The 22,768-nt window shown below is 45.8% G+C and overlaps 1 protein-coding gene and 1 pseudogene across 3 annotated transcripts in view; one reads left to right on the top strand and one right to left on the bottom strand.

Annotated features, from left to right (window-relative positions):
* Window positions 1-341: 341 nt before the first annotated feature.
* On the top strand, window positions 342-820 carry LOC101423577 (small ribosomal subunit protein uS17-like; annotated as a pseudogene).
* Window positions 821-3,233: 2,413 nt separating this feature from the next.
* Window positions 3,234-22,768, bottom strand: part of FLT3 (fms related receptor tyrosine kinase 3) — a 147,627-nt gene continuing 128,092 nt past the window's right edge. For 2 of the 3 annotated variants that reach the window (XM_004458527.5, XM_023588787.3), the window contains exons 11-24: window positions 22,637-22,745; window positions 22,216-22,394; window positions 21,383-21,489; window positions 21,168-21,300; window positions 20,970-21,074; window positions 15,385-15,495; window positions 14,375-14,528; window positions 12,574-12,656; window positions 10,373-10,500; window positions 9,192-9,314; window positions 7,072-7,183; window positions 6,646-6,745; window positions 6,068-6,173; window positions 3,234-3,797 (exon numbers count right to left, since the gene is read on the bottom strand). In XM_004458527.5, the coding sequence (XP_004458584.2) occupies window positions 3,675-3,797; window positions 6,068-6,173; window positions 6,646-6,745; window positions 7,072-7,183; window positions 9,192-9,314; window positions 10,373-10,500; window positions 12,574-12,656; window positions 14,375-14,528; window positions 15,385-15,495; window positions 20,970-21,074; window positions 21,168-21,300; window positions 21,383-21,489; window positions 22,216-22,394; window positions 22,637-22,745 (1,673 nt within the window). In that variant the 3' untranslated portion in view covers window positions 3,234-3,674. The remainder of the gene's footprint in view (window positions 3,798-6,067; window positions 6,174-6,645; window positions 6,746-7,071; window positions 7,184-9,191; window positions 9,315-10,372; window positions 10,501-12,573; window positions 12,657-14,374; window positions 14,529-15,384; window positions 15,496-20,969; window positions 21,075-21,167; window positions 21,301-21,382; window positions 21,490-22,215; window positions 22,395-22,636; window positions 22,746-22,768) is intronic. The other variant, XM_023588786.3, reaches the window with a different exon arrangement.

Below are 22,768 nucleotides of genomic sequence, written 5' to 3'. Positions count from 1 at the left end.
AGGGACCAGGGAAGGGAAAGGACAGGGACCAAAGCAGCTCCGGGGCTCTGGGGAGCAGAATTGCTTGTTGCTGCTGTCAGAGCACTGTTAGTGTAGGAAGACGCTCCAACTCCTTTTCCCATCTTTGAGAGAATCCAGTCAAGATGTAAAGCCCTGAACAGGAGGGGCCCTTACTAGCTGTTCTAGAAAGGGCTAGAGATGGTCTTGAGGTCACTTGCTTGTTCACAGCAGGCTAGGACTATAAGCCCAAAGCCTGCGGGTGCCAAAATCAAACTCTTACACACCCAATTGCTTTACATGTGACCAAATAAGCATATTTTTAGCTTACAAGTGGCCGGGAAGATGGAGGACATACAGACTGAGCGTGCCTACCAAAAGCAGCCAACCATCTTCCAAAACAAGGAGAGGGTGCTGCTTGAAGGAACCGGCAAGGAGAAGCTCCCGCGTTACTACAAGAACATCGGTCTAGGCTCCCAAGACACCCGAGGAGGCCACTGAGCGCACCTACATCGACAAGAAATGCCCCTTCACTGGTAACGCTTCCATCCGAGGCCGCATCCTGTCTGGCGAGGTCACCCAGATGAAGATGCCGAGGACCATCGTCCTCCGCAGGGACTCCCTCCCCTACATCCGCAAGTACAACCGCTTTGAGAAGCGCCGCAAGGACATGTCTGTGCACCTGTCCCCCTGCTTCAGGGACGTCCAGATCGGCGACATCGTCACGGTGGGCGAGTGCCGGCCCCTGAGCAAGACCGTGCGCTGATTCTTGCTCAAGGTCGCCCAGGCTGCCGGGACCAAGAAGCAGTTCCAGAAGTTCTGAGACGGGACACCTGTCCATCCCCCCCAGCTCAGTATAAATTATTTCCCCATCCGCAAAAAAAAAAAAAAAAAAAAAGGCCTGCTTTGCGTACCTCAAGCAACTGCACCCACCACCTGCTAGCCATAGAGAAGACAAACCTATAGAAGACCCCTAACTGCTGTGCTGCCAGAGCTTTCTGACCAGCGCCGCGCCCCTTTGCTGCTGAGTGATACCACCTGGCCCCGCGCCTCCTCTCCAATGCCCCTCCTGCCCCTCCCCCGGGCGCTCCTTTATCCTGAGCCCCCTCTGGGTGGGCCTCCGTGCTCTGTCTCTGGAAGGTCTGCCGACAGGAGGACTTGCCCTCTCAGGCGAACGTGGCCAGGTGCTGCCCGAATAAAGCTTCTTGTGTGCTGCTGCCATCTTGTGGTCCCATCTTTTCCTGGATCAACCCCGGAAGCCTGGAATTCCCGTCGTGAGCCTAGTAGGCTGGGTCAAGGACCTCCATGGCTAGAAAGCAAAAAACTCCTGGCTAAAGTCCCATCCAAACTGCACACAATAGGGAGAAGGAGTTCCTCTAAGTTAGGGTGCAGTTATTGAAAGAGATGGGGATTGACGCAGGATGGGCAAAGAAACACGTGGTTATTACCACGGGAGCCCTAAAAATAATAAATACAAGAAATAGAACCATCGCAGAACCCAAGACTAACCTCCAGTTAAGTGTTAAAATGGTCTTAGAGGGGACAAACCATGACTCTAAGGCTCAATTTCCTCATTAAAAAATTGGTCTAATTTGAGAAGCTACCTCACAAAGTAGTTATGGAGATTAAACGAGATGATGCATAGGTAGTTCTTAGCACAACGCCTGCATCTAGCAACGTGTATGTAGGTACAGTTGGGAAAACAGTGGCACACTGACAAACAAGAAGTTGATATATTGTTAGTGCCATTCCATTTCTGTAAAAAACACAGAACTCTCTGTGTGTATGTGTGTAAATATGAGTAATGTAAACATATTTAAACAAGAAGATGGGAAAAATATACCTCGAACTTTAACAGTAGTTCCCTGAAGAAGCACTTTGGGATTTGAGTTGGGTGCATCAAGGGGGAATTTCAAATGCAAAACTCTTTGAATTTTGAACATTAAGCATATTTTATGCTTCTACTTGACTCAGTAAAGAACAATTAAATACACGTCTATTGTGCTGACTGTATAACAATTAGGAGTTATACACATGACTTAGCATAAGTCATCATAGCTGCTTCCAACTTCTTAAAATTCAGTTGGAAAGCTAGGACATTGACTTAAGAAGACAAACAGCAGCCTGACGTAGGTAGACTCCATGTGAAGAGCCCCCTGGATGACACAGACAAGAAGCCCTTTCATGACTTAGCGGAAGAAGCCAGGGGAGGCCAGTGGAGCCAGGAGAGACCGGCCATGAAACACATAAGGGGAGGGAGTCAGCATCTCCGAAGAGGGAGGGAGAAGAAAAGGGAAAGTGGAGATGGGAACGCTAGTTGTTGCTTTTGGCTAGAGAGGCAGTGTTTCATAGTCTAGTATGGAGAGATGTGGTGGAGCCCAACTACAGGGACTGTTAAATGCTGGAAAGACAACTGGTGGCACTGGGAGCCACTGAAAGCTTCCCAGCAAAGACGTGATGGAAGGAAAGCAATCCTTTGGGAAAATGAATCTGGTTGAGTCTAAGAAAACACTGGACGGAGGAGAGGTCAGGGGAAGGGAGTCAAGGTCAGAAGCCGTTGGTGAAGTCCAAGGGAGGCAATGGGGGCCTTTCTAAGCAAAACGTGAGACCCAGAAAGGGAAGGACAAGTGATAATATAGGGTCACACTTTCATGCCAGACATTGATCCAAGTGGTTCATATGTTTATGTTATATATGTGCATGTATAAACGTTTATATATTTATAGCACATCTCTTATATAGTTAAGTCCTCTAATTCTGAACCCTATGAGACCACTGCCATTATTATCCCATTTTCCAGAAGAGGCCTAGGGAAGCCAAGTCACTCCAAAGGCACACCAGTAAGAAGTGGTGAAGGGACCTGTGTCCTTAACTGCTACACTGTAAGGGAGGACAAGAAGAAAGAAAAGGCAGAAGTTGATGATAACCTGCAGGTAGGGGAACTCAGAAAGTTCCAAGCTCACCAGCCTGTGCGAGATGGTAAGAAATGGAGGGAGCTAAGCCTAAAGGGTGACAGGAACTGAGTGCAAACAGTCAAAGGAGAACTTCAGAGAAGAGAGCAGACACCTGGAATCAGCTCATTCTAACCCAGCTCTGGAGTCAGATTCCTTTTAGGAAGCTCATGAAAATAGGCCTCCTCAACAGAGGGGAAAAAATGCACATTCACAAAGGAAATATGGCACACAGGTTCAGCAGGTCCACGAACTCCACTTAAGTCATGCCCTAAATACACTGTATTACAATGTCTATAGTAGAAATTTTATTTCCATCCATAAAATATATCACTAAATAGCTGAAAAATTACATATTATTTTAAAACATAGATTTAAAAAATCATATTAGCTTCTTCTTAGCAAAACGCTTTTGTTTTATGTGTTTACAAGAGTATATGATTCTTCAGGTGCACGATATTCACTCAGGCAGCCTGAGAAGGCCTTTGGGTGTAGGTGCTCCAAGAAAGTTAATTATCAGCTCTTCCTGCCTTGGGCAAAAGATGATTCGATTTTACAAAAGTCACTTTAAAAACAAGAGTAAATACAGACAGCTTCTAGAGAAAAGTCCAGTGAAGCAGCAGTCGGTAATACAGGTTCTTTTAGTGATGAAATTAATCTCGTTCTGGTAATGTACAGCCTGTTTAAGTTGGCAAGGGCAGGGAGTCCTCAAGACATTTCTTTTCTCTATGACTCTTCAATCTGACCTTGTAAACTGGGTCGCCCTGAACCTCTCTCTCTGCTGCGAGGTTTTCTGTTTTGGTAGATAGAAGACCGTTCCGAAAAGTGGCCATCCATGTTCTGATACATCTGAATGTGGGGAAGAGATGGAACAAGGGTTATCATCTAATCAAGAGGGATACGCTGTGTGCCTATATCACAGAGTAGTTAAATAAAAATGATGGTTTTAGTTAAATTGTTATTTTTTGTATGCATAGGTCTTAGAGATTTCTACACATTAATTGGCAAAGCAATTCTTGTCATTTACTGGTGGAGAAATCAAGTTCCAGTCCAATGTTTTACTTGTTTATTGTTTCCACTCTTAGATATAAAGGCCACTCCAGCAGTTCTAAAGCAACAGAGAGAAAACATGAAAAGGAAAGTTGACAAAAAAGAGATCTGTTTATCATGCAATTAATACAGGGGAATGATTCTTTAGGTTTTGCTTAGGAGCTCAATGGTGTTTTAACAGTAATACATATTCATGTAATAATTTAAGCAATGCAGGAAAGGTATAAAGAAAAAAGCTAAAATTGCCAGAGGTCTCCACAATTACAGATCGCTCACCAAGATGCATACAATTTTGGTCAGTGGGCTCAAGCTGCATATTCTGTTCTAAAACCTTGTTGTATTTTATTTATATTATTTTTCTATCTTTTTAAAGATTTATTTATTTATTTCTCCCCCCTCCCTACATTGTCAGCTCTCTGTGTCCATTCACAGTGTGTTCTTCTGTGTCTGCTTGTATTCTCATTAGGTGGCTCTGGGAACCGATCCCAGGACCTTCTGGAGTGGGAGAGAGGCGATCATTCTCTTGTGCCACCTCAGCTCCCTGGTCTGCTGCGTCTCTTATTGTCTCTTCTCTGTGTCTCTTTTTGTAGTGTCATCTTGCTGCACCAGCTCTCCTGCGCTGGGCAGCATGCCACGCGGGGCAGCATTCTGCATGGACCAGCTCTCTGCTCGGGCCAGCTCACCGCATGGGCCAGCTCACCGCATGGGCCAGTATGCCTTCGCCAGGAGGCCCTGGGTATCAAGCCCTGGACCTCCTATATAGTAGATGGGAGCCCAATCGCTTGAGCCACATCTGCTTCCCTCCCCTATTATTAACATTTTGCATTAATGTGGTAACTTTGTTACAATTGATAAATCAATACTGAGTGATACATTATTGTTAACTAAAGTCCATAGTTTACATTAGGGTTCACTCTTTGTGTTGTACAGATCTATGGGTTTTAGACAAATGCCTAATGTCCTGTATCCACCATTGCACTATCGTACAGAACAGTTTCACTGCCCTAGATTGCCGAGGCTTCACCTCTTTGCCTCTCCCCTCCTCCCCCAGAAACCCTGGCAACCACTGCTCTTTTTACTCTCCCTATAGTTTCGCTCTTTCCAGAAAGCCCTGAATTGGGGTCATACACATGTAGCTTTTTCAGATTGATTTCTTTCACTTAGCAATATTTCCTCACCCTTTTTGATCTAATTCCCTGGCAATAAGTTATTTTTAGTATGTGATTTAAAACATAACAGGAGGAAAGGACACAAACCTTCTACACTAGTCTATGGATAATTAGTGAAGCAAATGTGGACTCTTAACAATTTGGAAAGGAGGCAGACGGTCCTTTTAAGGAGACAGAGTCATCGTTCAATAACATTTATTGAGTAAATACTAAGTGCCCGGTATGTGCTCAGTGTTCCCACATTTATCATCTCATTTACTCCTTCTTCCTGCAACCCCATGAAGTAAAATGGGCTGATGCCATATTTCAGATAAGCAAACTGAGACCCTAAAAAGGTTAATGACATAATCAAGTCATGTAACAAGTAAACAATGGAGCCAAGATTTGAACCTAGGTATTGGGATTTTTTCACTTTCATTCACTTTATCTGGGAAGAGCTCTTTTCACTCTACCGGGTGGTGTTGATGGGGCAGAGTCAGCAAAGTGATCCCAAGTTTCCAAAGCTCAAGGATCATCTGCTCTTCCCACTCTCCTGTTACATGATTAAGCTGTGTGCTTATTTCATACCATAGCACCACGTTGAATTAAGAAAGGTCAGTGGCTTCTGGATGTCAGGAAGTAAGTTTGACTTAGTTATCTAGACCTGTACATGGGACACGTTAAGAGCTTTTATTTAATAATCGGTTTGCTGAAACTCACTTCAGGAAAAGCTATTTTTTTCCCCCTACAAACACTTGTCAATAAATATTTCTCATCCTCTTCAACATTTAAAGGGAAACCCAGACAAATTGTGGTGAAAAAGACAACTTAGTTCCCTGGGTTCTTCGGAAGTCATCATGAACAGTGTGAATGAGTTTTTCTTTACACTGATGCTTTATGAATGACCGTGCCGCTACCTACCGCCTCTTCTGCATCTGCTAGCTGACATCCTAAAAACGAGGTCAGATTGGGGAAGGATGGCCGTTTCCTCGAGTCGAAAGCCCAGCAGGACTGCATTATAAAGTATCTGTAAAAGCAGCAGAAGGAGCGCGGTCAGGGCACGGGAGCGAAGCAAAACAGATTGTTCCCCACGTAGCAAAACGCTGCTACTGCTGGAACTACTTATTGGTGGCATGTTCGGTTTTGTGGCAAGTGCTCTACTAACTATTGACTTCAGATAAGAGAAGGGAGAGGATGGACAGAAATGCATTTCAAGCAGTACAACGTGGAACCGAAGCCAGGGGATGGCCTCTAGTTGCCCCAGCCTCCAAGCTGAGGAGAGGACCCCTGGGAGCTGGTGCCCCTGAGGACAGAGGAGTTTCCGTCCCGTCTAGAAATCTCCTTCCAAGACCCCAAAATGAAGAAGACACATTTTATTTTTTTTAGAAAAAGACAAATCATAGCAACTTTACATTGGCGGGTTTAACATTTTTTTCTGTCCTGCGTTTGGAACTCTAAATTTCTCACTTCAGTCAACTTACACCCTGATTTAAACTTACATTTCTTCTGTAGCATAAAACGGCTTATCCATTTTAAATCCACTCTGAATGAGTCTGTAGAAGTTAGCATCGACCTGCACGCCCGGGTAAGGATTCACACCTGAGGAAAACAATCAAGACGCATAACCCTCCATTCACTCATTCACTCTTTGCTTATTTATTCAATCAACAAACATGCATATTAGGGGCCCACGTGCCAGACACTGCTGGGTGCTGGGACTGCCAACTGTGAAAAGGCACAGCCCTGCTCGCAAGCGAGCTACAGGCCAGTGGGGAAGACAGATACCAGCAGACAAAATGTGAAGCAGGAGGAGGATAAGGGAGTTCTGGAAGCATGTTCCAGCAGGCACTTCACCCACTCTTGAGGGGTTAGAGAAGCGAGGAAGGGGTCAGTGCCAAGGGAGGGCGGTAAGCTGCAGAACGTACCCAGTGAGAAGATTTCCCAGAGCAAGATTCCGTATGACCAGACATCACTCTTAATTGTGTAGATCCCTTCAAATAAGCTCTCAGGAGCCATCCATTTTACAGGCAAACGGGCCTGCGTAAAACCCAAGAGGAGATCAGAGGTGAGTTTTCCACTGACACACGTTACTTCTTTTCTCTTGTTAGGTGGTGATGGCATGTATTGTCTTCCTAAGGCCACTCTTCCTGCTTTAGTTAGAAAAGCACATTCCTCAAGTGAAAGTTTCCCACTTGCAATTTTTAAAATAGTGGACATAGAGCTTATTTCTTCAAAGCTCATCTTGGACAAAGGCTTGTGTTCACAGTCGGTAAATTGAACAGCAGACACTCGCTTTCTGTTAAGGAGCAGCCAGTCAGCTGCCCAGAGGTAAGGAGGTACTAGTGTGTGAGTGACAAATTTGGTCAAGCATTTTCAAGCATTTCTTGGAAGAAATTTAGAAGAAATACCATCCATCTGACTGTGGAAAGGATGGCATACAACATCACTTCCAGAAGTGATGCCAGGCTGACTTTGGTGACTTTTAGAATGTCTGATAGTTGTGCAAGGGGTTTCAGACTTAGCACAGCACCAGACTGGAATCAAGACACAGGAATAGACACGTTACGGGGTTTACCTTGTATCAATTTTTTAAACCCATGGGGGAAAAATTCGATACAAGGGTCCCTTCACGTTTTATCCACCAAGTAAAATCAAAGCTCAAGGAAGAAACCCTATTTTAAAATCATCTACCAACTGATAGGAGGCTTGGATCCAGCAGGCTGGTCTGGTTAATTTGATGAACTAAAGGAATTCCTTGTGGTTCCAAAGGGAACCGAGCTAGCTAGTAGGGTAGAAACTGGAAACCATTTATGAGCCTTCATCCTATTTATGACATGACAGTGGCTGCAATGCCTGAGGCGTACGTCTAAAACCAGCTAGTGTTCATTTGATTCTGATGAGAATACAGTATGATTCCATCTTTAACATTTATTGGATGCTTACCCTGGACCCGATGCTTTCATGTTGGTTTTATTGGTTTATTCCCAACATCCCAGGAGATAAGAACCATCATGCTTAGAGGCTACGCACAGATGCGGGGCACAGACTGCTCAGGGTTCAAATCCATGTGCTGCATCATCAGGGACCAATTAGTCCCCTTTTGTGCCTCAATTTCCTCATCCACAGAATGGGTGTTTGGAGGACTAAATGGATTACTATATGAACAGTACTTAGAGTAGTGCTAGGCATATAGTCTCCACTGTATCAGTATTTGTGCCTACTCCACAGGCAGGGACACTAATGCAGAGAGAAGTTCCCAAAACTGTGTGGTCCCCAAGACGCAGAATGCTGGAACTCTTAGAAAGCACGTTCTTTCACCTACACAATTTTATACTCTAGTATTTCTAATAATTCTCTTGTAAATAACAAATCTGTCCTCAGTTTTTTTTAGAGCAGATTCAGTCTCCCTGTATGGCAGCAACAGAATGACAAATATCCATGAATTACCATTTAATTTAAATACTGTGCACTTAAAATTTATACTTACTATTAAATTTATGTGTTGTACATTTTTTTTATGCTGCATTGTGACTATTGGAAACATAATTCACTAGTTACTTTATATTGCTAAGGAAACTGGAGTAGGTGCAAATAATGTTTTTTTTAAGTCAGGATTGCACATGATGGCCCCTAATTGTTCTCTTCTGAGTAGCTCAAAGGATAGATTTGATGCTATTTTGTTCGAATTTTATCATAGATGCAATATTCCCTGAAGTTGCAGGGGAAGAACCTTTTAAGCACAAAAAAGCAAAGGGCTGTGAGAAAGCTTTTTGATGTTACCACAACCCAAAAATGGACTTTAGTGGCAAAATGTTACAAGTTGGTAGCTCTGGGTATGGGGGGTGGGGTGTGTTGACTGGAGCTCTCTGGACAAGGTTTGTATTGTTTTTGCAACGCTCCTGTGAGTTTGAAACTCTTTCAAATAAAAAGTTGAAAAAAATGTGTCCTACAGCAGGTACAGGTAGAGATGCTTGCTGTAATGATGACAAAGGTGACTGGTAAACCTCAAATAACAGCGTAAAAGCATGAAAAATGGCAGCCTCACATTGCCCCTGACCACGTAGTTGGAGTCGCTCAGTATGTCCCGAGCCAAGCCAAAGTCACAGATCTTCACCACCTTCCCGTGGGTCACCAGCACGTTCCTGGCTGCCAGGTCTCTGTGAACACACTGGAACGAACAGGATTGGAGTGTTATTTGCTGGAAGGCACGCTGTCGTTCTAGTCTCAAGCGCAACAGGAGTTGGAGATGAAGGAATCATACAGTTCATTAGGGTCTCTTATCTCATGGGGCCATGAACAGTCATCGTCATGTGTACCAAAATGAGCCAGGTGTCATGGCTGTGTGAGGGTGCTGCTTCTGGAACATTCCCAGAGGGCAACCATTCTTAGAAGGGTGTGTTTTATCTACCATAAGTGAGAGGCACAACAGCAGGGCCTCGAAAGGTATTTCGAGGGGCCCTTCTGGCTCTTTCAATGTGGGTGTGGGGGCCCACATTGCCACCTGAGAAATGGCTTTAGGGATAAAACAGAGTCACTTCAGAGAAACCAGAGAGGATGAGTGGAGATGCTGCAAGAAGAGATGAGCTCATGGGTGGAAAAAGGTGAAAAGGCATCTGGGGAGGCTGGCTGAAGTAATGCTCCGCCACCTCCTCCTCACCCCCCCCCCCCCATTGGCTATTTTAATCCTTGTCCTGAGTTCCCTGAATGTACGTATTAAATCTTTCTTTTTTAGTCCGTTTTATTATTTTTATTTTATTTATTTTTTAGGGGGTACTGGGATTGAACCCAGGACCTTGTACATGGGAAGTAGATGCTCAACCACTGAGCCACACCTGCTCCTCCCCTGAACTTACTTTGATCATAAACTTCATCCCACCTTCAGTCTCATCTTTGCCTGATGCTGGTCTCCAAGGGCACCCCTGAGCAACTGCAGCAGGAGGCCCCAACAGTGCTGCACCTTGAGTTAAGGAGGGATTCCCAAGGACGTTTTGCCCAGGGAATTGCAGGGTGCTTTGGATAGCCTGGGTTATGATAGCCTCTGTCTCATACGGGGTCCCTGGCCTAGATACTGCAATTCAGCAAGAGCAGAGGGAACGTTCTATAGGATTCCAGTAGTGACCAGGGGGGAAAGACAGACTGAACGCTCCAATAAACAAGAAAAAATACAAGCACATCACTTTTTCTTTTTACCTTTTTTTGTTAAGTTCTTCTATAGAAGGGGCTTACCGACTTAAATTCCAGAAATTCCATTCCTTTGGCAACTTGATAGGCAAAGCAAAGGAGATCTTCGAACGTAAGCACGTTCAAATCCTCTTCCTCATCCAGTCTTTTTTGGTTTTCATATTCAATTTCATCTGTAAAATAGAACCAGTTTTCAGTTTTGTCAAGGTTTCAGATTAAGTCTCTATGAGAAGATCATTAAGCCACATGTAGGTGAGGTGATAAGATACCTAGTGAAGCTATTGCAGTAATTCTCTGGCAGCACCACAGCCAACCTGTTCCTACTGAGGGCCACGCAGCCTAGGAAGGGTCACATGATTCCCTCCCTGCCTTGGTGAAAGATGGCTGCCAAATGAGTCAGGAGTTGAGATGATCTCTTTTGGCCCAAGGCAACTTTGCCTCGTTGGGATAGGAAGTAACAGTGATCAAGGGTCTGCCACATTTAATGAACTGCATTGTGAAGCAGGCTAGTAAGACAGGGAATCAATAGATGGGTCTGGAACCTGGCAAGAAGTCCATGTGGACATCAGTAACCCCAAGGTGGCAGCTGGAAGACCTCCCCAAGTTTCTGCCACTCAGAAGAAGACTTCCTCCGGAAGCCCCGGATATTCCCCAAGGGCTTTATCATTGGGCCCTCCTGGGGATTGATGGGAGAAATAAGCAATCAAAACGGTAAACAGCTGGAACTCCTCCCCTGCCATTAGCAAAGGGGTGGGAGAATCAACAGTTCAAAAAGCCAGGCACAGGGCCTAGACTCTCTCCCGTGCACCCTCACCTGTGGACCCCTGTTCCTGCCCCCTGCGCATGGCTCTTTCCGGTTTTCCTCTGCCATGTAGCACCCAAGTAAACATGGGGATTTATAATCTATAATGGGAGATTGTAGCCTGCAAATCAGCCTTTATCAATTTTCAACCTCTTCCTTTTAACCTGGGACCCCTGATCTGTTATTTTCTCCCATTTCTCTTCCCTCCCTACCTGAATAAATTACTGGCCTAACTCACCCGACATGCTCTTGAAATTCATTTCTGCAGCATCGCCAAGAACCTAGTCAAAGTCCATTAACATAGGGTACACTTAATATTCTTCCACGACCCCTTCTTACAGTCCGAGGAAGAAGGCAGTATGAGGCACATTTTACAAGTGAGAAAATTGTGACTTAGAGAGTTAAATAACTTGTCCAAAGTCACACACCGGAAAACATAGGAACCAGAAGTTAACCCACTTCTGTTTGAGTTCAGAACTCATCATCTTTTCCACTGATCAGGTAAGTGATGGCTCTAATTCATTTAATTACTTTAAGAGGAATGGTCTGACCAAAAGGTGGAAGCAACCCAAGTGTCCATCAATGGATGAAAGATAAAACAAAATGAGGCCTAGCCAGACAATGGAATATTACTCAGCCATAAAAAGGAGGGAAGTTCTGATCCATGTTTACAACACAGGCGACCCTTGAAGACACCACGGTGAGTGAAATAAGCCAGACACAAAAGGACAAATATTGTTTAATTTGGATTATATGAAATACCTAGAATAAGAAAGTTCCCAACCATCCCAATATCATACTATAGACTATTATGTGTCCAATAGCATTATGTCTAAGAGAAAACATACAAACCTCAACTAAAATGTGACACCATAGACTTGCTGGATGAAGAATTGCCGGAAACCTTCAAAATTTGTAAAAAAACTCAGTATCTGTGGAGGGTAATAAAGTGGAGCGCCACAAAACAAGCTCTGCCTGTATGGGTTACCGAGGGTCGTCGGTAAGGGCAGGGGAAGTGCTGCCTAATGGTACAGAGTTTCTGTCTGAGGTGACGAAAAGGCTGGCGTGCTGGGTGGTGGTGACGGTAGCACAGTGCTGTGCAAATGATCCATCTCGCCAAAGCGTACGCTTGAGAGTGGTTCAAATGGGAAATTTTGAGTTGTAGGCAATTTTTATTGTATACTACCGTAAAAAGTTACAAAACCAATAATCTGACCAAATAAAATAGCCCTCAGCATTTATTAGGTGAGAACTGACATAAAATCCACAACATATAAACTGTCAGCTTTAACTATCCTGAAAGCAAATATGCTTTTCTTAAAGGCAATAAATGACATTGGCAAAGAAAAAGTGTTGTGCATTTTACAGGCATTTTAAAAATAGGTAATGCAAAACTCCATTTTTATTTTGTTAAGGTGCTACTACTTAGAAAAAAATCAATTACCTTCAGAATGAAATGAATTCCCATTGGTCCCTGAGATCTGATCCAAGTCCTGGTGTATTTGAACTTCTCTTGAACCAGGCGTACTATTAAAAAAAAAATTTCTTTCCATTATTTACATTCTTCTTCTCAGAAGACACTACATAAAAACTAACGATTCACCAAAGAGATGGATTCTAATTATAAATGGGCTTTTAAATTAAAAGGACACCATCAACTTGTCCATTTTTGCATGTGTACAATAGAAACATCTGTGTAATAGTGCTTTCCAGTCTGGGATAAGAGTAATCCCCGTTATCTGTATGGAGTCTTTCAGTTCAAAAAGGACCACACAACTTTGCCACAACCCTGTGAGCCAGGTATTAAAGAAATAGTTTATAAAAGAGAAATTAGCCTTGGGGAGGGAAAGATGATTTCCTGGCATCACGAAGCTAATAAACTGGGACCCAGACCGGGTTCTTCTGTTGCGAAGCTCAGTCCTTCCCCTATAAAGGTTTGTGCAGTACAGATCTTATACAGAGACCTACAGAGTTTTAACATCCTTCTGTTTACAAGTTTGTCTTTGTAAAGCTCATTTCCTTTTTCTGTTGTGAACTTAATAAACAGTAAAAGTGAAAATTTCTTTTTGGGTATATGATAGAGATCTCTTTCGTGAGGAATTCTGTACACTTTATATATAGCTTCAATTAAATCTAGATTGAGTTTATTCCAACATATTTACAATGGCCTTATCTTTGGACAGGGGCTTAATGCTTCCACATCACAACCACTCCAGGAGCGTATTTAACGCCCACGGTTTGGAATGACTCGAAGGAGCTCAGCGTACCAGAATTAGTTATTACTAGCCACGGAGTGTCAGTCGTGTAGGTTTCATTCATTAGGATAGACGATCTGTTCTGGAATATGAATGGCATTGTAGAACTTGCTCAGTTTTAGGACATGAACTGAGAAATGAGTGGTAGAGGTGGGTGGTCAAGGGCAGCTGCCTGTGGTCTCTGTGGGACTTTCCTGATAAGATGCCAGCACTCTGTCTTAGACCTTGATGGCCAAAGGCCCCCATGGAAACAGGTCTAAGAAAACAAAGCTGGGGTCTGAAACATGCCCTGCAAAAGTTTCCCAACAAAGAGAAAGGTCCCCGACAAATAAATATGCCTTTGGAAATAGCGGAGGGCTTTCACGCAAGCAGAGACCCCGGAGAGCCTTGTGGATGGAGGAACTGCTCTGTCCAAGTGCCGGTGAATTTATCCAGAGAAAGAAGAAATGTCAAGGTTGAGGGCAAGCATCGCCCCTAAGTCCTGGGGCCTCATCTATGTGTGCTGAACCAATAGACGGGACTCACTCAGCATCCCTGATGGGAAAATATGCAGTGTAGAGCATAAGGTCAAGTGCTAGCATCACAGTCTGTCAATCCATCCATCCTAATTCTTTACAATCCAAGTTAGGGGTTTAGATCCATGCTATATTCTCAGGATCTTTCCGTCTCAATGAGTTGAGGACTTTATGCTAATCAGGAGACCTAAGAGATTTAATAGTGCTCTTTCCCCAAAACCCACTGTCTAAGGTGTCATGTAGGCACAGGTGGAGGGAGACTGCTCAGCTCTAGTACCTGCACTGTAGGAAAAGAAAAGTCTCATTGTTCAAAATCGATCTGGAAACTACAGCAAAGATAAGTGGCTTTTCCAGGAATTTGGACCCACACACCCCCTCGCTTTAAAAGCCATGGCCTTTAAAAACTGGTCCGTGTGGGCATGTTTAAACACGACACTTAGCCTGTGTTCTCTAATGTATCACCAGGAAACCTTACCTGGAGTTTGGATGTGATTGGAAACTGGGATAAAAACTGAAATTGTGTTCCTTGAAAATCTCCGTCCATGTCCTATGAAATTTTTCTCTTTTACTTCGTAGGTAGTTGAGAAGATCACCATAGCAGCAATATTCAAAAATCAAATAAACTGGACCTGAAAAAGTTACACTCTTAATTATAGGCACACAATGCCAAATAACTTTGTCACAAGTCTGTATAATAGGCAACACACTCTGTGGGTGATAGTTCTCCCCTGACTTTGGAAGAGGACGGCTTTCTCCGAGCTTATCCCTTCTTACCCTTTAAATTCAATTTCAGTTTTTTGCTCAGACTCCTTTGGAAAGGGTACCTTCTTGCCTTTCACTTTGCCCTTGTATGCACAGCCTCATGGAGAACCCGGGTTCTCCCATGTGCAGCTGGGAATCACATGCAAGCTGCATCATGCCCACTCGGCAAATACTTGCTGATTTGTTATTTGTCTGAGAAGGGAGAGACAGACCCCAATGCCTCTCTTAGATCCACTTTCTCTTTTTCTCTTGTTGTAGTGCCAGGGCGTCATGCATTGTGCCCTCCAGAAAGCAAGATGTTTGGGCATTTCTAGGTAGAAGTGAAAGAATCCGACAGCACACCCCAGAGAAAATAAAATTTGCAATGCGTCGTGTTTGCAGACAACCCAAAGGGCGGTGTCCAACCTCTGCCAGCATCTCACCCCTGCAGGCTTCTCACCTGAGCACAAGGACCCCTGCACAGGTGGGAGGAGACGGCACACTCGTACTTGCAGTGCTGTGGCTGCTTTGAAGTACGTTAGAATATGTGCTACCCCCCAGTAAAGCAGGGAAAAGGTAGGCATTCTTTCTAGGGAGCCACATCTGACGTACTCAGTGTTCCATGTCTAACTCCTCTTGGGTGTGAGGGCCTGCAGTGACCGGGACATGAGGAAAAACAGCAGCAAATGTCCTCCTTGTCTTCTGGCTAAAGTGTTTGGGACGTTTTCGGTGGAAGTGTATTACCTGACAGCGTACACGCCCCCAGCAGATTCACAATGTTCTCGTGGTTTCCCAGGTGAGTCATCATTTTGAGTTCTGACATGAGAGCCTCTTTTTCAGAATTATCTGCTTTTTCTATAAACGGAAGGGCATAAAAACAGGTGAAACTCAAGGAAAATGGGGAATTTCTAAGACAGACTAAATTAAATGATTCCTCAGTTCAGAGCTCCTATTTATCTAAATTCAAAATTATACAAAGTGAGAAACTGAGACATAAAGATAATACGTGATTTTCCTCCACAGTGGAAGTTAACAGGCATCATGAAGGGAGACACATACTTTTTTTTGATGCTTGGATTTGTTGTGGCCATAGAGAGACAAGTTAGCAATGTCAAGGCCCCACAGCCCCGGCTTTTTAGGCCTGGAACCCCAGTTTCTCAGAAAGTCCAGTGGGAAAGACCCCTGAGGACCAAGTCTCAAAAAAGTTCTCACGAGATTCATCAATTGGCAAAGAGAACTGTAATTACAGGGCAGGCTAGGAATGTATAGGGTGGCCAGTGCATCTCCTCCCTGAAGAAAATTCTAGAGAGCCTGGCAAACTGTATTCACAATATTGCTAGAATCATAGTGTGAGGGTAATTATGCAGAACTCAAAGGGCCTGTGCCATGGATGCCAGCCCCTTGGTCAGTGGAAGGCCCAGGCGAGGTCGGGCTCTTTGGACTTCCCACCCCAGGCTTCAGGTCCTGGACACCTACCCCTCTTAACAGATCCCTTCTTCTCACAGATGGAATACCTTTTCTTTACGTTCAATCAAAATTAGACTTTCAGATCCCACTATTTTGACCAGCAAGGCGGTCCTTTATGGTGGCTTTCCCATCACTTTTTTACTTGAGTGAGAGTTCAGGGTCATGGGGGTTGAATTGTGTCCTCCCAAAAAAATATGTTGAACTCCTAACCCCGGGACCCGTGCATGTGACCTTCCTAGGTAGAATTAGTTGGGTTCATGAGAGTGAAACTGGAGCAAGGCAGGCCCTTAATCCAATATGCTTGGGGGCCCTAGAAGCAGCAAGAGGAGAGACAGGTGGCCACGTGGCAACAGAGACTGCGTGATGCTGCCCCAAGCCAAGGCACAGCAAGGACTGCTGGCCACTTCCAGAAAGCAGGAGAGAGGCTCAAAGCAGATTCTTCCCTAGGAACTTCAGAGGGGGCCTGCACTTCCAAAACCTTGACTTTGGACTTCTGGCCTCCAGAACTGCAAGCTGATAAATTTCTGCTTTTTGAAGCCACCCAGTCTGGGACATTGTCATGGCAACTCCGGAAAGCCAGGACATGGAGGTACCTCATTTTCACAGTCCTGGCTTGGGCATGAGTGGCTTCTCTCTGTACACTGGCATCTGCTAGAAAATGGCTTTGGCTGCTTCAGCTTTTACAAGGATTCATGGATTTCAATTGTCCATATTCTGATCTTCACAAGCAAAAGTAATATCTTACATTTTACAGTAGTTAACTTTTTTGGAATCCTTTCACATACCATTGCCTCTTTGGTTTATTCGTTTTACAAGTATTTGTCAAGTGCTAACTGCATGTGAGGTGATGTACCAGGCATGGGGGAGTGAATGGTAAACCTACCTGGCCCTGTCTTCCCAGAGCTAAACGTCTCCTGGAAGAGGGAGACTAGCGTAATAAATAAAGTCAGCAACAGTGCAATAAATGTAACATTCAAATAAATGTGGGATCCCATGAGAGGACTTGGGAGGAGTGGGGGGAAGTGGCACCAGCCATCTGGGTAGAAACTTGAAGAAAATAGGAGCTAGGTAGGTGAAATCACAGCGAGGAGGGGAGAAAGGAGAACATTCTAGACAGGTAACAGATAGGAAAAGGTGGAGAAAGAAGAGAGCACAGCAAAACAAATATGGACCCCACCCCCACGTGGCTCTGGACTAATGCCACAACTGAGACACTGATTCAAAAATTAAACAATATCAAACAAATCAATACGTCACTACAATTGTGATCAATTCCATGGAAAATAGAAGAGTAATGATAGGACATCACCATGTGACAGGAAAGCCAAGGACCAAGGATTTCCAGGAGCCAGCCCCAGAATACCACAGTATTTTCGGAGAAAGCATCACCTTGAAAGCACCTTGATTTTGGACTTTACTTAGCGTCAAAACTGTGAGCCAATAATTTCCAGTTGTTTAAGTCAATCTATTGTATGGTATTTGTTGAGCAGCTGAGAAAGCAAGACAGGAGGCTACTGTTGCAGTTCCAGAGAAAGACTTGGAACAGGGTGGAAGTAATGGAATAGAGGGGAAAGGACGGATTCAAGAGATGTTAGCAAAGAAAACTGATAGGAATCATTTACAGTTTCAACAGAGGGGTATTAAAAAGAGGACGGTCTCAAGAGTGAATCCTGGGAAGCACTTGTGGCTCTATTGATAGAGCATCCGCCTACCATATGGAAGGTCCAGGGTTCAAACCCAGGGCCTTCTGACCCATGTGGTGAGCTGGCCCATGCACAGTGCTGATGTGTGCAAGGAGTGCTATGCCACGCAGGGGTGTCCCCCGCATAGGGGAGCCCCGAGCGCAAGGAGTGCACCCCGTAAGGAGAGCCGCCCCGCATGAGAAAAGCACAGCCTACCTACAAGTGGCTCTGCACACATGGAGAGCTGACACAGCAAGATGATGCAACAAAAAAAAGTGACACAGTTTCCCAGTTCTGCACGACAAGAATGAAAGCAGACACAGGAGAACACACAGCAAATGGACACAGAGAGCAGACCACAGGGGGGAAGGGGAGAGAAATAAATAAAAATAAATCTTAAAAAAAAAAAAAAAAGGGAAGCAGATTTGGCTCAACAGATAGCGTGTCCACCTACCACATGGGAGGTCCAGGGTTCAAACCCAGGCCTCCTGACCCGTGTGATGAGCTGGACCACATGCAGTGCTGATGCCCGCAAGGAGTGCCATGCCATGCAGGGGTGTCCCCCGCATAGGGGAGCCCCACACGCAAGGAGTGAGCCCCATAAGGAGAGCCGCCCAGTGCAAAAAACGTGCAGCCTGCCCAGGAGTGGCACCACACACAGAGAGCTGACGCAGCAAGATGATGCAACAAAAAGAAACACAGGTTCCCGGTGCTGCCAACAAGAATGCAAGTGGACACAGAGCACACAGTGAATGTACACAGAGAGCAGACAACTGGGGGCGGGGGCGGGGAGGGGAGAGAAATAAATTAAAAACAAATCTTAAAAAAAAAAAAAGTCCTAGGTTCCTGGTTTGCCGGAATGTAACTATTCACTGGTACTAGTTAACAATCACTGAGAGAGGCAACATGGCTGGAGGGCCGGGGCTTGGGGAGTTGAGTCTGGACAAGCTGAATTTAAAGGACTTTTGAGATATCTAAGCATTTGGACCTAAGGTCCTGAAGCTGAGAAGGGAAGTATAATCATGAGAATCACCCACACACAGAGTGAAGCCACGGGTAAGGCTGGGGTGGCCCACGGTGAGCCCAGGGGGTGAAAAATGGAAGGAGGGCCAGGAGCAAGCCTTCAGGAACATTGTGGCAGCCCTCGCAAGTTCCCCTTGTCCATTGGAAAGACCCTGCCACAAATCGTTGGCAAGATCCAGCTCCCCTCCTAGCACAGGGGAGGGGCTTTGCTTGTGTCTTTCCAGATTCTGAGCCGCAGCCGCTCTGGGTTCCTGGGCGCTGCATCCGGCCTGCCACTGACCCACTAGTTCCACCGAACGATCAGCACCCTATGCCTTCGGTGAGAGATAACATTGACAGTGGATACGGCCCAGAGGTCGCCCCGTTCACCCGGATCCAGCACCAGCCATCATCAAGATGCCGCACCGTCAGATGATGCCTCTACACAGCCTCGCAGCCGTTCTCTTCGTCCTGGCTTCCCTCGCTCTCCCAGCCGCTGCCAACCCGAGTCACCAGCCCTTCAATTGGACCCTCTCCCTCTGGCAACAAAAAAGGCTCCTTGCCTCAAACGTAACCGCCTCCGCCCCCTCTTTCACTACTGATGTTGCCAACCTCACTGGACGCACGAACCTTCCGTCTTATGAGTGGGGGGGACACAACCCCGCTGCCACAGGTTTCTACATGTGCCCATCCTCCGCCAGAGGATGCCATGACCCAATGCACTATTACTGTCCTTCCTGGGGGTGCGAAACCATCGCCCACGGATGGTCCAGCGCCCCTAACAAAGACCCATACCTCACTCTCCTCTCCTCTCCTTACTTCTCCCCAACTACTCCTCCCCCTCGGGCGAGGGGTACAGGGGCATCACAGGCCCGTTTCGCTGGCAAGGCTCGGCGTGCGCCAGGCGCCGGCGTGCGCCGACCCTAATGGCGGGCACATGCATCCTGGCCAGATGCTATGTTGTCCGCTCACAACCGGCCGGTCCTCGTGGTCTCCCCCCACCCCTCGTCTTATCCCCGTGCCCGTCCCTATAACCTCCTTTTCCTCCTACTCTTCCTCCTAATCCTTGTCTTTTGTTGCTGCGCATGCGGAGCCATTCACACCCACCGTGCGCACCAAAACTTGTTGCTTCAATTTCTTTTTAAAACAAAAGGAACAATTGTTGCCGCCTTTCTCCGCCCCTCCTCCCCTTCCAGCCCCCGCCACCCTTCCCGCCAGTCCCGCCCATATTACCAACCTACAATCTGCCCTCTTCCCCAGTAACTGCTTACGGCGTATTACCAGAGGTCTGCCCCCCCAGCTTTAGCCAATCAGCAGCCACCCCTCCGCCCTGCTCTCCCCTTCATACTCCACCCCCTTCCCTGCCTATATAACCAAGTGTACTTCCGCAATAAAGCAGACCTGTTCTTGCGCTCAAGGGGTCTCCGTGGTTTTTCCCCAACCGCGCGTCCCCCACGCCTGGAGAACCGGTGTTCCCTCTTGGGCACCCCCCGCCGGTGGTTCGGCAGGAGCAAGCCCCCCCGACTCTTGGGCCTGAGCGAGGACGAAACCCTCTCGCTCAGCTACAGAACATAACACAAAAAGCTGGTAGAAGACGATGAGCCAGCAAAGGACGGCATTCAGAGAGGTGGGAGGAGAACCAGGAGGCTATGGTGACATGGCAACCAAAGTAAGGAAGGGCTCCCGGATGGAGAGAGCAGGCCACAGTGTCAGTTTATGGTGACAAATCAGGCAACGTGAGAACCGAAAAAGGCCCGTGGGCCTTGGTTCATTGATGTTCACTGGTTACCTTAGCCTGAGCTAGTTGGGTGGACTGACTGATAGGGCGGATGGAGCAATGAATGGAAAGTGAGAAGGCAGAGGGCTCCACCCAGTCTATGTGCTTCCACCCAGTCTATGTCAATAATGGAAGAAACAGCAACTGCCTGCTGCAACTCTCTTATCCAAATATTGTCACTGATCAAAATGAAATAAAAAGAGAAGAGAAAGAGGTGGATATACTGAAGTTCCTTTATATTCATGGCTTGATAGATACTAACCTCAACCAGTTCCCTATTTAGCCTTGAAGCATGGCAAGCAGTTGCCATAAAAATGATGGAAAAGGGGAGGAGGAGGAGGTGGGAGACGAAGCCACCTATCTTTGGGCACCTTTGTTGTTAGGATTCCACTTTACTGTACCTTTCAGCATTTTGACTGCAACCTGAATCGAGACTCCTGTTTTACTAATTCCATAAGCTGTGGCATTCATCACCTTTCCAAAAGCACCTGATCCCAGCACCTTCCCTGCAACACAAACAGTGAGGGCATGAGTGCACGTTCAAGGTTTCCCAACAGAAAGGAAATGCCAGGGCAATATTTTTAACCTTCAACACTTACCAAATTCTAAATTTTCTCTCGGAAACTCCCATTTGAGATCATATTCGAATTCTCGGAAATCAATGTAGAAGTACTCATTATCCAAAGAGCCAGTCACCTGTACCATTTGCATCTGGCTCTCATACCTAAATTGCTTCAGAGAGGAATAATGAGTTAAGACCAGGCAGCTCTGCAGAGAAGGGAACCCATTGATAATTTTTGACCTTTGCTTTTACCTTTCGGTACTTGTGACAAATTAGCATGGTTAAAACAGCGATGAAGGGAAGACAAAGTCCAATTGTTGCATAGAATGAGATGTTGTCCTGGACGAAAGGGAAGGGGCCTGCAACGGAAGAGTGTCAGTAAGCAGTGAAGCGGGCTCCTGGTTGATATGGTAAAGAGTAGGCTGGCTCGGTGCCTTCCTCCACCCCCCACAGAAAATCAGGCAATGTTCATACAAGGGACAAGTTGAAAACCTGTTTCCTCCCTGGAGAGCTTTCAGTGATTCCAAACACATTTTAAAAAGTCATTTACCAGGGCCCAAGAATTGCCTCTGTTTAAATACGCAGCATACACAAGCCCCCTCTATGAAGATGCCATGTGAAGTTAATTTGGGGAGGCTGGTGATTCTAAGTTACTAGTGTAGGCAGGTAGGTTTCAGAATTGGTTAATGTAGGAGGGTTCTAAGAAATCAACTAAGAATATAAAACAGCAAGCTAAAGGCAAATAAGGAGATTGACCCAGAGGGAAAATGACAGACACACAAATTACTTAATGAGTTACTCTAGAACTTGATCTTTGGGTTGATGTCCACTCTACTGTGAGTTTACGGTTCCAACTACATTGCTGTAGCTGATGCGTCGGAACACTGTCAGCCAACTTTCACTCTTTCTGAACCACAGAACGGTATATTCCAGTGGGGATTCTTGCTTGATTCAAAAAGCCTTCTTTTCTCCCACACGGAGCCTATTTTCTCTTGTAAAATTCCCCCCAAATAAGCCAGCAACAGCGACTACCCGGCCAGTGGGGAGTTCCCGCGGGGACTACATCCAGCTGCATCCCCGTATACCTGCAGAGTTCAAAAGGATGGTTTTGCAAGAGGAGCCAAGGGAATTGTGTGCACAGCACTTCACCAAGAGCCCCTTCACTGCCTCGCTCAAGTTGAAGGTACTGCTGGAGGTCCACTGGCCAGGCACTTTTCTGTTCGCCTTTTCATTCCAAACGCCTTCTGTGATTTCTTCTGTGCAGCTGAGAAGAGAGGGCAGAGAGAGAGAAGTTAGGTACGTGGGGCTGAACCAGATGGGAGTGCTCTAGTCTAAGTGACCAGAAATAACCTCTGACAGTTTAGAATATCGGGTGATCCCCAAGGTAAGCATTTAAGATCTGTCATCGTTCCTTGCTACACTGTGTCCATGAGAAAGAACCCATATGTCAGGAAGACAGTGAGTTTTGTGGTCTCGCGTGAGAAGAGAAGTCCACGCCTTTATTACTTGAGAGACTTGTCGGAACACTTCTTCCAGGTCCAAGATGGCAATGGGTATCCGTCCGAGGAACAAGAAGCCTGACTCTCTGACGCCTCGGCCAGCACGTGAGGTTTCCCTGCAGAGAATGACATGGAAAAT

This window comes from Dasypus novemcinctus, chromosome 15, assembly GCF_030445035.2.
Source record: "Dasypus novemcinctus isolate mDasNov1 chromosome 15, mDasNov1.1.hap2, whole genome shotgun sequence".
In the NCBI taxonomy this organism is placed as follows: Eukaryota; Metazoa; Chordata; class Mammalia; order Cingulata; family Dasypodidae; genus Dasypus; species Dasypus novemcinctus.
Note: the sequence above shows the minus strand (reverse complement) of the source record. Positions and strands in the feature narration are given on the sequence as shown.